Source organism: Chaetura pelagica, unplaced genomic scaffold (genome assembly GCF_000747805.2).
Source record: "Chaetura pelagica isolate M959 unplaced genomic scaffold, ChaPel_1.0 scaffold117, whole genome shotgun sequence".
NCBI classification, from domain to species: Eukaryota; Metazoa; Chordata; class Aves; order Apodiformes; family Apodidae; genus Chaetura; species Chaetura pelagica.
The window spans coordinates 8,361,819-8,376,639 of record NW_009954185.1 but is presented as its reverse complement, the minus strand read 5'-3'; the positions used below and the strand labels follow the sequence as shown (position 1 = coordinate 8,376,639).

The following is a 14,821-nucleotide window of genomic DNA, read 5'->3' as shown; positions in this document are numbered from 1 at the left end:
CTAGACTATTTGTATGGTCGTAGAAACCTGGAAACTTTTGATCGCAGTAGCTTTATAAATGATCTTGGAAACATCTCTTTTGACTCTTGTGCTGTGTACTTGAAATAGTTTTGTGGGTGTGCCAGTACATCAAAGAGAGCTTTAATCAGTTTCTTGTCCTACGGGAGACAACATATATATTAGATAAAAATAGTGTTTGGATTTAGTTTCTGCACAGCTTTCAAAATTAATGAACAATCAGGGTTTTCTTGCAAAACTTGATTCTGGGTACAGCAGCGTAAGGAAACTACTCCATGTTGCTGTGGAGTTTTACACAGATTTATCTTTCTGCTGTGCCAGATGATTTTTTTGCAATTAGCATTCCTGGAAGGTCCTGAACTGAGAGAGTAGTAGCTGGGTTAACCACAAATCAGATGCAGAAGTTAGGCATTAGAATTGCAAACTGCCTCTGACTGCCCTTCCAGCCTGATTCATGCTGTTGTCCAGGGCCTTCCCTCCACAAAAAAAGAGAGAAGGCTGGTCTTCAGTGATGCTGAGCTCCTTAAGGACCTTCTCCTGTACTTTGGTAAAGCCTTGATTCAGAGCATCAAGTGAGTGTGTCTGACCAGGATCAGCTACACTGGAGTTAAGACCTGAGTGACCTCAAAGCTCTAGTGAGAGAACACTGGCAGGCTGGGGCAGGGATGGCCAGGGGAACTGGCTGTTCATCAGTTCCTGTCCTTCCAAGCCATACATTTACATGGCTGAATTTTGCCTTCTGAGCAGCTTTTTTTTCTTCCAGTTTTAACTAGTCAGTTGTTCCAGGTGGCAGCCCACCATCTTTCTTCCACAATTCTCTCTAATGTGTTGCTTACGCCTTTGGAAAACCATTTAGTGGATAACTTACAATGCTACATTATCTCCTGTTGAGGCAGGACAGTGATTTAGGTCAATATACTCTTTAATGCACAGGAAATTCTAACTTCATGACACATTTAAACACATGCCAGTCTGAGGCTGAAGAAGGCTCTTCAAACAATACGTTATTCATTCTTGGCTGACTAATTTTTCTAATGTACAATCATGTTAGCATGTATTTCAGTTAGTTTTGATTCAGCAAAGGATGTACACACATGCTCAGCCCAGCTGAGCTACTGATTCTGTGTGGTTCCAAATACCAGCATAAACCTCGGAAAACAGATAATTTGACAGTCACACCTGAAGTTTAAATATTATGACCCTCTTGAGGTCATGAGAACTTGGGAAAATATTTAGAAAAAGGGATTACTGGTTAGCCACAGATAAAGCAGAATTTTCTTACCTTTAGAATTTCTTGATGGTTTTCTGATGCATATAATCGTCCATCTCGAACAATGTCTTCTATTAGTTGTTGGTAATCCTCTGAAAAATAAACATCAGTTGAGGGACTGTTTGTGACATCCTTTGGGAGGATAATAGCCAGACATTAACTAGACCTCCTGTTCAAGACAGAGCTGAGAAATTTAGTATCCAGTTAATTATTCAGTGCTTCCCATGCTCCTGCAGTCTATTCTAATCACATTAAAATTCTGTACTGATTTAGAACAGGAATTCTGAATTATCCATGTGAATAGTAACTTAGCCCTAAAAATCTACTCCCTCCAGATAATAATCTGCATTCTAGATTTGATTTCTACATTTCTTATTTGCATTCTAGAGATGAAGAAACAGGACCAGAGATATGAAATAACTGTCAAAGGTTATACGTGAAGTCGGCAGCACAATCAGGAGCAGATCCTCATTTTCTGTCCTGAGAACAGCTCTCATAGTGATTCCTGAATCACCAGCTTAATACAGATTTTGTCATAATTCACCAAATTGCACTGGTGTTTGGAAAAGAGACAGATTAACAGCTGCTAAAGGCATCACAGAAAAGTCTTTGTTGCATTAAAAGAGAAATCATCCCACAGTCCAAACTACACAGTTTAATGCATAATTTATATGACAACTCAGACTGTTTTAAAATGTGGATTTATAAAAGTGGTTACTGAAATGGTGTTTCTTTTTGCATAATTGTTTTACTCTGTTTGGCTTGTGATACTATTAATTTATACTTTTCAAAACTCTGTGAGGTACCAGCAGGACTTGATGAAAGGGCTTTTTAAAATCCACAACAATTAAGGTATTCTCATTATGCATATAATAAATGCCAATTAAAAGGAGTCTCATTGAATTCAGGTGGGATAAGGATCAAGGCTAAAGATTTCTATGTAACTTGCTCTCCTTCCTTTAAGTATTAAAAAAGTAATAAAAGTAAAATTAGGTATTATTTCACAGTCTTTGCAACTCAATCTAAAGTAATTCACTGGACTAAAAAATAGTTACCTCAAGTTTTTCCTCATCCTTCTCCCCTTGTAATCACTGTAAGAGAGATTCTAAAGGACAATTTTCTGTAATTCAGACATAAGACAAAGATGGAAAACAATCTCATTCTCACCATCGTAAGTCACGTAAGGAACCTGAAATCCTTTGCCACTGTTGCCTTCATTTGACTTGAATTGAATCCAGAGCTTCCTCGATCTTGAGGTAAATGCAATAGGTCTCTCATAAGTCTGACATGTTTCATATGTTGTAATTGAAGTAGGAGAAGCTAGAAAGAAAGTTAAATAAGTATTTTTTTAAAAAATACAGTAACTTTTTTCACCCTTTCTGATCTAGAAGTCAGAAATGTCACATTCACAAGCTCATGTGCTCCTGAGAGCAGAAGGTTTTGGTGATGGAGGGGATGTCGTCTTTGTCTATAAGGAGAAGTAAGTCTTTCCACAAAGGTAGTGGAAACTCGTCTGTCCCACAGCAAGAAGCTCAAGTAGACAGTGAGGTGCAAGAGAGAATATTTTACATTTATAAGATTATTATCAGTATCACTTATTTTGTGTACTACTCTAGCATTGAACTCCAGGATTCCCATATACTGGGCCCAGACCGGTTACAAGTCAGCAGCATCCCAGGCAGATGCGGTATCCAGCTGCCTACATGCCCAGTCTGGGGAGTTCATCTGAGAGAAATAAGCCACTTACTAGAATGTAACAGCCCGGTGTAATGATTCTGACCAAAAAGACCATTGCATACCGAGGAGTTAGTGTTCCACAGAACAGTTAACCTGGGTATGGCCAGGCCTGTGTTATGCTGCAGAGGCCCCATGGCTGCAGGAACACCTTAGCCAGCTCCTTGTAATGAGAGGAACTTGCAGGCAGTTCCCTCTTAGTACCAGTGATCATGTTACTGCATGGCCCTCCCTTATCCAAAAGTGCAACAAGAAGTGTTCATGAGAACATTATAAATAGTTGCTTCCTGGTAAGAATACCCTGAAATAATTAAATTGACTGAAAGGGCAGACTCTTTCCTATGGACAAGCTCTGCCCAGCATGCTGGATATGGATCAGAGGTCCATTAAATACCTGAGGTTTTCACCATCTAAAAGGATGTAGGATCATCTATATTGTTCTCTCCTTATAGCTCTAACAAATAGCATGTTTAAATGGCACCTTACAGAGTCTCAGGGCCTTTCTTACTGGGATCATAATGGACCAGCACCTCCCATTGCAAAACACCTGGTTGTAGGTTTGAAAAGAAAATGTCATCTCTCTATACTTAAATGGAGCTAATTGCTGGGAACCAGAAAGACTTTTCTTTGTGCCTAACGTAAGTAACAGAAGGAGTGTGCAGGATATCTATAAATAATTGTGAATATATCATGTGGTTCCTCTAAGGTGAAATTAATTTCAAACAAAAGGAAGAAACAGCTTCTTGCCTAGTTAAAAAAAAAAAAGTAGTCTGTAGCCACAGGATAATTAGGGAAAATAACAAGTGTAACTTAAAATCTGAACTTGCTAGGGCTGATTCAACCTTCACCCATGCTAGCAAAACGAGATTTTTGAACTTAATTGGATTTGGATTCTTGAAGTGCAAAAAAGTGAATTTAAAGCTAACTGCAAACAGTTTTTAAAAAGTAACATTATCAGCTGGCCTTACATGAACTATGATAAATATTCAGATGATCTACTCCCATGATGCCAAATATACAGTGATGACAAATCATGTTATGAAAAACTGCCCTCATTTTCCAGTGTTCTTATTGTTTTGGTACTGTTATTAGTAGTGCAATGAAAGAAAAACTTTTTCCTGATGTGCCTGGCTTTACCCACTGTTGGAACCACAGGTGGGATTAGAAGGACAATTGATTTGTTCTGCTACAGTAATTGGTTTAGTTGGAAAAACTGATCTGGATGGATAATTCCCTTCCCTCTATAGCAAGCAAGTTTCTTCTCATATATAAAGAGGTCAGCACAAGCCCTCAAGGATGAAGAGTTGTGAAAATTGTTTTAGCAAATAAAAAACACTGTTTTACCAAGTACAGTAATGCTGTTTTAAGCAAACCTCCATATAAACAATTGCCATTGGGTTTGGTGCTTCTTGGAGATCTAGCAACAGGTCACCAGAAGCTGGATGCCTGCACAGGACTGAAGGATTGCATCTCATGGTGTCTTAACTTCATAACCAAAGACACAGTGCAGTCCCTACTCCACATAAAACTGGGGAAACTTTGGATTTCTTGAACGTGTCAGGTGTCCCAACCTGTGTTGCTGCCCAGATTTAGCAGTGACTGCAGTGTATATATACTCACAAAGGATAAGTGAAAGCACAATTTGTACAGATGACAGGAGATAGCTCTCCCAGCATAGTTTTGTTGACTTCTAGGGTGGCAGTGATTTATCCCATGTGATAACTGGGCCAGAGAGAAGCCCATTAACTGCTTTATGATTCAGCCAAGACACTTGAATAATTAATACTACTCTGTTAATTGCTATTGGTACAGTCTTCTGTTTAAACTTGCTGTGCCAGTTCATTCAACAATCCTATTAGAAACACCAGAGCGATGAAGACAGTCATTCCTTCAATATGAACCTTCCACTCAGTTTGCAATAAATATAGAACCCACTAGTAACTTACCACTTTTTCTCATTACTAAAACATCACCACATTCATCTTCAATTGGGAGAAATATCTCAGGTACTACAATGAGTATTCTCCTCTTTGGGGGTGGATTTATATTCCAAATGCATTCAACATTAGCTGGGTAGTCTCCAGGATAGTTGGGCGATTCAATGTAGCCAGTGTAATCCCCAAGTTCTCCTCCACAGTGCTGGTCTGTGGAGAAACGGGAATTAGCATTTCTGTTAGCAGATTAGCTACTTTGAGGTGTTTTTCTAGATCTGTCAAGAGCAAATCTAAACTCTTTGTGGCTTTAGAAGTGCACGTATTCTGCCATTGCCTCTTTGTTTAGCATGGAAAGCATTTAGAGGAATACTCTATCTGCAGGGCTGGGTCAACTGATCTGCAAAACCTTAATCTCTGGTGTATAAACTGATTCATTGCTTCATTTCAGTGCTTCATTCAGGCTAATTTAACATTTGATTAAGAAACCAACACAGGTAAGTAAATAAACATGATCCCACTGTGGAGATGCTCACACAGTGGTTACCACTGAGAGCATGCTGACATGCAGAAGACATTTTGGTTTAACTTCACTTGGTTTGTAACCTGATTTAGCTGCATGAGTGTGATGATATAAGGTCAGAAAATGGCTTGAAAACAATGAGTACCTTAAGACAGCAAAGTGACAAGGATAGTTTTATTTTATAGGAAAATCCTCAAACTCCTTCACATTCCTTACAAGTATCTAATTTGCTCAAAAAGCACTTGAAATTATAAAGGACTTCAAAGATTTATAAAATCATAGGGGTTGGAAGGGACCTCTGAAGATCATCAAATCCAACCCGTCCCCCCGCCGCAGGAACAGCTAGGGCTGATCACACAGGAACACATGCAGACAGGTAGCACATTATACATCTATATCTGTATATCTATCTCACATATAGCACATAATCAGAATAAAAACTTACTATAGACTTGCACATGATTATTTATTATAGAGATGGACCCTTTAATTAGCACGGTATGTAAGAAAAAAAATTTGCTTGACTAAAACATCAGCCTTTCACAAAATAATCAATTATAATTGCACTGGAATTATTGGATATTTAAAATGGTAATTGAAGATAGAAGGCTGAGTACTGAAAAAAAAGCCTATGAGGCTGTGGTGAGCCATTACGTTGCAATTGCAGCATGCACAACCTTCTCTCCTAGAACTTTGTAACAATTATAAAATGGCAGTTACTCTGACAGGAAATATCATGCTCTACAGAGACACAGAGGAATATGCATCACTGCAAGAAGAACTACAGGATCTGGGAAACCAAAAACCAGTGTTTTAACTTGTTTGGTAGAGCTGTCACTCTACCAAACTACATTAATGCTAAAACAATTACATGCATCAAGTGGTACTTTTCCAGTTCTTACCCATATTGTTTCCCTATTTTTCTTATTCCTGATGGCAGTAGATGTATGCTAACTTGGAAGTACAGAATTGAAATGCAGCCTGACAGATGGAACCTTCAAGTTGCAGTTCAGATCCAAATGTATGCTTCATTTCACAACTAATAATATAAAGGCAACTTACTTTTGCAGTGTGTAACATTAGTGGAGCCATCAAAATCTGTACTTGTGTTCCCAGGGCAGGTAATGCAGTAGTTTTGACCAAACTCAGGCTGGTATGTTCCCACAAGGCAACGGATACATCTGTGTGTTGTAGAGTTGTAGTAGTGTCCAGGAGAACAATGAACTGTAAGGTATGAGGTGCATTATTTCTAGAAAGTAGCTAACTTAAGGGCAGAGACAACTTCCCTCTATTCTCAACATAACTTTTGATCCCAATACTATAATACTAGGCCATAAAAGACAAAAAAGACACCAGCTCCCTGAGTTTCCCATTACAAAGGACCTTGTAACTAGAATTATGTTCCAAAGACGAGAGCTAAATCTTTATTAACTAGTAATACAGGCTACATGTGTCTCTCACTGTATTTAATACACTAGTTTCCAATGAGTTGGTAATGGATGGATGCTGATACATCTTTGCCTCAACAATAAAAATGCCCCTCACAATAGCAGGAGAGAGGTTTTCATTAGTCTCTGCCAGGGCCAGCATTTCATTTTAGTAACTAAACCAAAATGTATCTGGGCAGATTCCTTCCTCAGCATTTGTACTGGAAGCTGACATTATGGAACATGCAATGTGTTGCACACTTAAAGAGTTTCTGCCTAGACCATTAATAATCAATCCTTAACTTCATATAATTTCTGTAGCGTTTAGTTCTTCTAATTTGGTAAATAATAATACACAAGATGTGAAGGTAAAATCATTGTCTAATGCAAGTTTGTCTTATTACTTGCCATGGAGTGGGGCTGGTTCATTTACCAGTTGCAGTGCTGACTCTGTACCTGCCCGAGGTAAATTGCAAAGACAACCAGAAATCCTGTTCTGTCTCCACAACCTTGGGAGATCATTCCTAGGTTACAGATTTCCTGACCATTTAATTTAATCACATGCTGTGTTACTACATGCAGTGACTATGTTTGGTTTGAAGCCTTTCAAAGCCCCTTGGCATTGAAGCTTGCAAACAGAGGGCAAGCAACAGGAATATGAATTGTGGAAAGATTTTAAATTCACCTTTGGTTTCACAGTCTTGAAAGGAAACAGCACCTTCATACTTGGTCACAAGGCCACCGCCACATGGAAAGCAGAGGGTCCTTCCTGGTTCAGGCTGGTATGTGCCAAGAGGACAGACTCTACAAGGTTTAAAACCATCTGAAGAATAGTGCCCAGGAGAACACTGCCCTAGAAATAAAAAATTACCATCTGTATTATAGTGAGCTGACTCTTCTGGACAAAGTAAAAAACCCACTAGTAGTTAGCAATGCTTCCTTAACTTAAACATGTAAATCAAGACAACTGCAGATCACATTCTAATCTTACCTGTTGATTTGGTATTGTTCCTGTAACTGCTTCCTAAACACAATGCCAGGAAATGCAACTAGTTTCTTAACAGGCTCTTTGCTACCTGTTTGTTTTAGCCAAGCCTCTATTAAGATGATGTTAGAATACTTTCTACTTCCATCAAGTCTTTAATCTGAGAATTTCAAAGCGCTTTGTAGGAAAAAATGAATCTTTGCACCATATCTATGAAGCAATTAATTGGTTTATTTATATCTCCATTTTACAGATAAGGAAACAGTAGATAATAGGATTTACCAGACCAGATGGGACCAGTCCAGCACCCTGTTTGTGACAATAGCTAACACCTGCATCTTCCCAGGCAGCTGTGAAAACTAGTATTTGTCAGAAGCTCAGAAGCTCTTCTGCCAGAAAATGGTGATGTGTGAAGCAAAGCACTTTATGAATGAGTCTACTGACAGATACAAGGTAGTTTCAAAACTTACTTTCTGGCCAATTACTGATAGGTGTGTTTGGTTTGGTTCTTGCTGGCTGGAGTACTTTACTCCTTGAAACGCTCTACCTGAGAATCAGAATGTCAAGTTTTTCAAGATTATGGTATTAATTAATATCTTCACACCACCCCAGCCATGGGAGATGTTTGGTGTTCTCCAAGGTTGCTTAATCCCAATACTTTATAAGTTAGCTCCCCTGAGAACTGAAGAGCAGGCAGAAACAACAAGCCTGAAAACCTGAAAGCTTTGAGAGCTCTGGGTGGGTTTGGGAAAATTACTTGCTGGAAAATGTTGGGAGCATCCAGCAGCTTGGATATTGGCACTTATGATGAACCAAAGCTCCTGAGCAAAAGGAAATTTCAAGTTCTGTCCCCACAAAAGTCAAGCTCCCATGGATAACTGTGGGACCAGGATCTCTGGGATTTAGTTGCACTTCCATCTCATCTGGCTGGAATATGACCATATGAGCTAGATGTTCTGACACAGGCTTCTGAGAAATATCATGATATCACTAATTTGAAGACAATTCTGCTACTGTTTTTGTAGCAAAACTGATCCACCTGGTCTAGTCCAACTGGTTACTGAATTTTAACATGAAGGCAATTAACAAGGAATGGATTTGGATCTGAATTTTAGTGTGAAAACAGTGGGTTACAGACATCTTTTAAAAGAACTAGTACATTTTCACAAAATCTTTGACAGGGAAGATTATGAAGGCCAAAGCATATTCTCTCTTGCAATTTCTGGAGAAAGAGAAAAAGGGTCAATTGAGCAGAAAAACAGACTGTTGTGATGTAACAACAAACATTTTAAGAAAGATCCACTCTGCAAATGTAATCTGAAGGGTTTCTTTCTGTTGTTGTGCAGAACAATAATTCAAATGCAAGCCTTGAAACAAAACAAGCTGTTTCCTCTAGTTGTTCTGCTTTGATCAGTATACTATATTCAACACCTATAAACTCAGATTTCATTTTAATAAGCTACTCTTTCTGGATTTTGGATGAATACAAATCAACATAACACAGATGCACTGGCATTTTGAGAATTTTTCTATGATACTTCCTTCATATGGTAAATCAGCAAAAGCTACCATATGTTTGGCCTGGACAAACTAGAGCTATTTTTCATTCAGTGGATGGGGGAAAAGCAGCAGTTCCTCAAGTGTGTTCACTCTAGATATCCTTGAAGAAAGCATTAATGTAAATTATGTGGATGAATTTTAAAGTTGGAACTTGTGCAGCAGATAGGGTGGATCTCTTGCAAAGTCAAATAATGTATTAGCTATAAACCAGATTTTGCTCATCTGTAATAAAACAAGGTAAAAAAAATAATAAAGAGTTGTCTTAAAACCTTATCTTGATCAAGTTTCCGTAGAGGCATTAACACATGAAGTTCACAGCTCTCTTCTCAAACCAGGTATTATCATAGTTATTATCTAATTTATATATCATCAAGTTGAGTCAGAGAAGCTACATTACTTGCCAAAAGCTACAATGAATTCAAGCAGCGTTGAAACTTGCAATCATTAGTTCTGAGTCCAGGATACAGATCCCTGCAGCATAACTATCTCAAAATTATGATTGTTGCTGATTAGACCAGGTAAACTGCATCTCATGCAAAACATTAAATCAGCAGGCTCAGTAGACTCACCAATACCAGTTCAAATTAATTAATCCCTTTGGCTTACAATATACCTGACGAGTCCTTACAAGTCAAGGTATGTCCATACCTGAGTTGAAGCAAAGGGCTTTGCTTGGCTTCCTCATTTCCATACCATAACTCACATTGCTGCAGCAGGTCCTGTCTTCTTGTCAGCAATGTGGATAGTCAGTGGATAGAACAAGCCAAAGCATTTTGTGTATTGCTGTAAGTGCACAGAGATCTCCTCTGTTACCTTTACAAGACAGAAGTGTGGAAGGCTCTCCCCTCTTTTAGACTCCATGCCTCATAGGCTGTGCAGCAACATCTAATCCTTTTATAATCAAATTAAACTTGCCTCCACATTCCGACACATTCCGGGCGCCTGCTACTCCTTGTCCATCATTACTTGGGCAAGGCTCACAGGTAAGTTGACCTTCTGTGTCTTGGTATGTTCCTGGTGAGCAAGGAATGCACTGATTATGTTCTCCGCTATAAAAGGTGCCCGTGCTGCAGGTAACTGAGAAAAGAAAAGGGGAATCTACATAAGGACTTCCACTTTGATCACATAATTTGCCTTTATATCCAACATTCAGACCTTAGCACCAGTACTACAGTAGCATCTATTTTGCATATGTTAGTCCAGGATCCTCACCTGATGTAAACAGGCCCACCTCCACCGTGGTCTAGGTCAATTTACATCATGGTGAGGTCCTTCTTCTACTCTGTAAGCCTTTACATGGCATTGTACTGCACTGAAGCCTTTATCAGACACATGGTGTTAATAAAGCTGATGCAGTTTTAAAACAAGACCTTGCAGTTCAGTTAAGACAGTGATGCATAATGTATAGGAAGTGATGTGAGTTTTTAGTTTACACTCAGTGCTTTTATGTGTTGGTTTTATGAAAGAAGACTACAATAAATCCATCTCCTGAGATCAGTTCTAGAGATTTCTCTGAGGGCAACGTATCCCATCTAATATTTTATGTTTCTTGACACTCCAATACCCCAGCTGGAAGGCATTTTAAATATAAATGAGAATCCACATGCCTTTCATGTAGCAACAAGGCACATAAACTGCATTAAATGTTTTTCTCTGCTGGATACAGGTAGTTAAATGTATGGGTTCTCTAGACACTAATAGCAATGGCCTTTCAATTCAGTTTCTAAATAGCTGTTCCTGTATGATGAAAATAGCCTCTGAACCAATTCATTAGAGGAACCTACACGTAACTATTTCTTTTTGCTTGTAAATCACTTGTTGTGTAAAGGAAGCTGGAAAAAATAGAAGTGTTGATTTTGAAAAGATAACTCCAAGAGACTGGAAAGCTTGCAGTGCTGAGAACTGCCATTAGTAAGTGTTTGCTAGCACCTTGCCCCCAGTAAAGCACTAGAGCCTGATGACCTGTGCAAAGGCTTACAGAAATTAGATATTTTACATAAAGTTAAAATTATTTCCATAGATTTTTTAAAAATTGGATTTCTTGTGTGTTAAATATAAATAAATGGATTTTTTGATGGCGAGAAGAAGGAGAGAGGTTATATAAAACTAAATACACAGCATCCTGGCAAACACCATTTTATTGTCTTGCAGAATTGTAATTATGTTTTCATAAGATGCTGGGAGCAACTGGGAAATAATTGCCGACATTGCCTTGTGGCAGGCCTTGATACATGCCAGCTGACAGCATGGGAATGTACGCCTGCATCTGCATCTTTTGTTTTCCTGCAATCATTTAATGAACTCCCTTTGAAGTCTTATGAACCATCAGAGGTCATGCACATATGCTGAACAATATTGATCTAAATCATCTGTTATCTCATAGATTTCCTCCCTGGCTCACTAGGGACAAGTTAATTTTGGATTTCTTGATTCTGGGGATACAGCTGAATAGACTTGTTGGGACTTACCGCATTTTCCATCCTGCAGCACTTGCCCTGTACTGCAACCTTCAGGCCCTTCATTAGCTTTAGCTGGCTTCTGAGCCACTTCATATTCTGTCCCAGAAAACTGAATGTAAAATTGCTGTTTATTAATAGATTTCCTCAATGTTTTGATTGCAGTTTGCAGCTTCTGCTCCATCCTTTTCCGAACACAGTCAATGTTACAGGTGTCTAGATGGGAAATGATAAGAAAACTAGAAGCAATTGAGATTCATGTTTAAAAAGAGGTGCCTAAAAAATACCCTGAGCCTGTGCTGCATGGTGACACCTCTGTTTGCTTCACTGTCATCTCCATATACATTGTAGAAGCAGCTGACTGTATTCAAAACCAGGCCTTTTAAAGGAAGAAGACAGTACACTGAAGTCCATTGAACTGAGTTTCATAGCCCGTAAGTGCACACTGAGTGCTGGTATCTCTAACACTAAGAAATCTGGTAATACTGAGTGTGCAGGGAGAGGACTTCAGAAAGCATCAATCTAGCCAGCAAAATCAAGTTGGCACTGTGGTAAAATGCTGTACTTTCTTGTGCAGAGGAGCAGCATCTGCTGCTTCGTGCACTGCTAGAGGAATGGTTGATTTCCCAGTGTGTTGTACTTCCAGGTATGTGTTCAGTCAGCCACCATGAATGTTTCTGAATTTTCTCTGCTCATGCTTTACTCAGCTGATTAGGAATTCTACCTGCTTTCTTGGCCAAAACATGCGTGACACAAAGAAAGGTGTTTCCTGTTGTGATCACTGTTTACATCACTTGGCTAGTGAGGTATCCCTCATGCGTTAAGAAATCTGCCTTTGCAGACTGACATGTTTTTAGAATTCAGCCCACATTTTGTTTGGATGAATTTTATTGCATAATATTCCACCTAATGAATAACCTGAAGCAATTCTTCTTCCCAAAGTTTGCTATGAAAACATGAATTTGCCAAATGTGTGATAAAAATGTTTGATTTTCAGACTGAAGTTTCACCAACTTACATTTTGGAGGATATTTTTATTGTCGTCATTCTGATACTTCTTGCTACTTCTATCTAAATCTTATGTTCTCTGTGCATCAAATAGCACTTCTGCTGTTCAAAGAAATCAAACTAAATTAAAGTATGTGACTTCATGTTAGGCTTTGAAGGAATTTTGATGCAGGTTCAATCTTTGTTACTTTGACTTAATTGCATACCTGATTCCTTTCAATTAAATCTCTGAAACTTTGTGTTTGGAAAGCCTGTTGAATGAGGCTCACGCTAAAAGGTTTGCATGGCAGCTTCATGGAACAGTATCAAATAGATTATAACAACACATGGAGGAGCAGAATTCTGATTTTGGTCTGCAGACAAATCTTTCACAAACCTGAGACTTCTTCCGACTTCATCTCCATTTCAAACTCTGCAGTGATATGGGACACTTCTTTGGATGGTGACTTGCGGCCTCGGCGTTTTTTCTTGGAGGAATCGCACTTGAGATTCACAAAGGTCACCTGGCAGTTGTCTGTACAAGGGAATTGACCTCCTTTGCATAAGAGAAGCAACATAGAAAAGAAATCAAGTAGCAAAGAAGCAAGTGACAGGCTAGTAAGTGGTATCTCAGCTGGGATGTCATGAATGCAGTGACAGGCTTCACAACATTTCACCTGCGTTGTTAGATACTTCCTCTCTCATTTTCCTAATGAATGCAGGAGGGAAAAATCCAGTGTGGTGATGCTAAGTTGCACAGTGGTACTTCTAATGCCTATAATTTCCTGTCTCTTTTCTGCATAAGGATCAGAAAGCTCTTTACAGAAATTAGTTAAGACCATTAATACTATATGCAGTCATTTGATGGTTAAACAAAGCAAGAGAGAACATTTTCATAAATTCATGACAGCAGCAGGTTGGGGACTAACTCATAGCAGTGTGGGCCTCTAGAAACTACCAGCTTGTATTTCATCACTTTTAGCAATGACAACCACCAGACAGCAAACGTATTAGAAGCTTTTGATTGGGAGGTTATGAAAATATATTGAAAGGCTTTGTCTGACAGGAAAAGACCTTCATCAAGTTCAACAGTTATCCTAACACTATGATGCCCACCACTAAACTATGTCCCTCAGCACCACATCCACACTTTTTAAAAACACCTGCAGGGATGGTGACTCAAACACTTGCCTGGGCAGCCTGTGTCAGTGCTTGATGACCCCTTCAGTGAAGAAATTTTTCCTAACATCTAATCTAAACTGTTGCAGGCTGTTTTAATAAACAATGGATATGTGAGCAATCCTGTTTTTACTGATAGAACACCTGGGCCTCCATGACCAAGGACTTTCTGATGAGAACCAGTTGATAAAAAGCGAGCTAACGAAGTAAACATCCGAATGTGCCAGAAGAGGAGATGGGGTGGAGAGTCCTGATTGAGCCTGGGCCAAGGAGCCAGTCACTGTTCAGACCGTGGCAGGCTCTAGTACAGCTGACCAATCATAAGTGCAACCCTGGACATGTAAAATCCGGGCTAAGGGTATATAAGTGCCTGTAATTTCTAATAAAGTTGAAGTTTGCTCTATCAATCATATTGATTGTCTCGCATTCTTCCCTCGCTGGAATACACCTCCACTAGCCGGCCAGGCACACCGACACTAAACCTCCCCTGGTGCAACCTGGGGTCCTTTCCTCTTGCTTTATCACAAGCCAGAGGAAGTGAATGCACTCATAAATTATGGGTACTCACTGAGGAGAATAGCTATAATCTGTTGAGACTCAATCACATAAGCATCCTCTCCCTATGTAAAGAAAACTACATGAAAAACATCTTTTTTTATGATAGGCAATGGACCTTCTAGGTCAGGGAGAATTTTCTATCACTAAAGCTAGCAGAAGGACTTCATTCCAAGTGTGTGGTTGTATGATATAA

General features: G+C 39.1%; 1 protein-coding gene across 1 annotated transcript in view; it reads right to left on the bottom strand.

The window, feature by feature from the left end:
* SCUBE1 (signal peptide, CUB domain, EGF-like 1) overlaps positions 1-14,821 on the bottom strand; it is a gene marked incomplete at its 5' end in the record, with an annotated part of 211,088 nt that overhangs the window by 141 nt on the left and 196,126 nt on the right. Inside the window, 9 exons of the mRNA XM_010002978.1 lie at positions 1-158; positions 1,301-1,380; positions 2,456-2,608; positions 4,969-5,166; positions 6,539-6,700; positions 7,589-7,756; positions 10,364-10,525; positions 11,917-12,120; positions 13,289-13,447. The exon at positions 1-158 is cut by the window's left edge and continues 141 nt beyond it. Of these exons, the coding sequence (XP_010001280.1) occupies positions 6-158; positions 1,301-1,380; positions 2,456-2,608; positions 4,969-5,166; positions 6,539-6,700; positions 7,589-7,756; positions 10,364-10,525; positions 11,917-12,120; positions 13,289-13,447 (1,439 nt within the window). The remainder of the gene's footprint in view (positions 159-1,300; positions 1,381-2,455; positions 2,609-4,968; positions 5,167-6,538; positions 6,701-7,588; positions 7,757-10,363; positions 10,526-11,916; positions 12,121-13,288; positions 13,448-14,821) is intronic.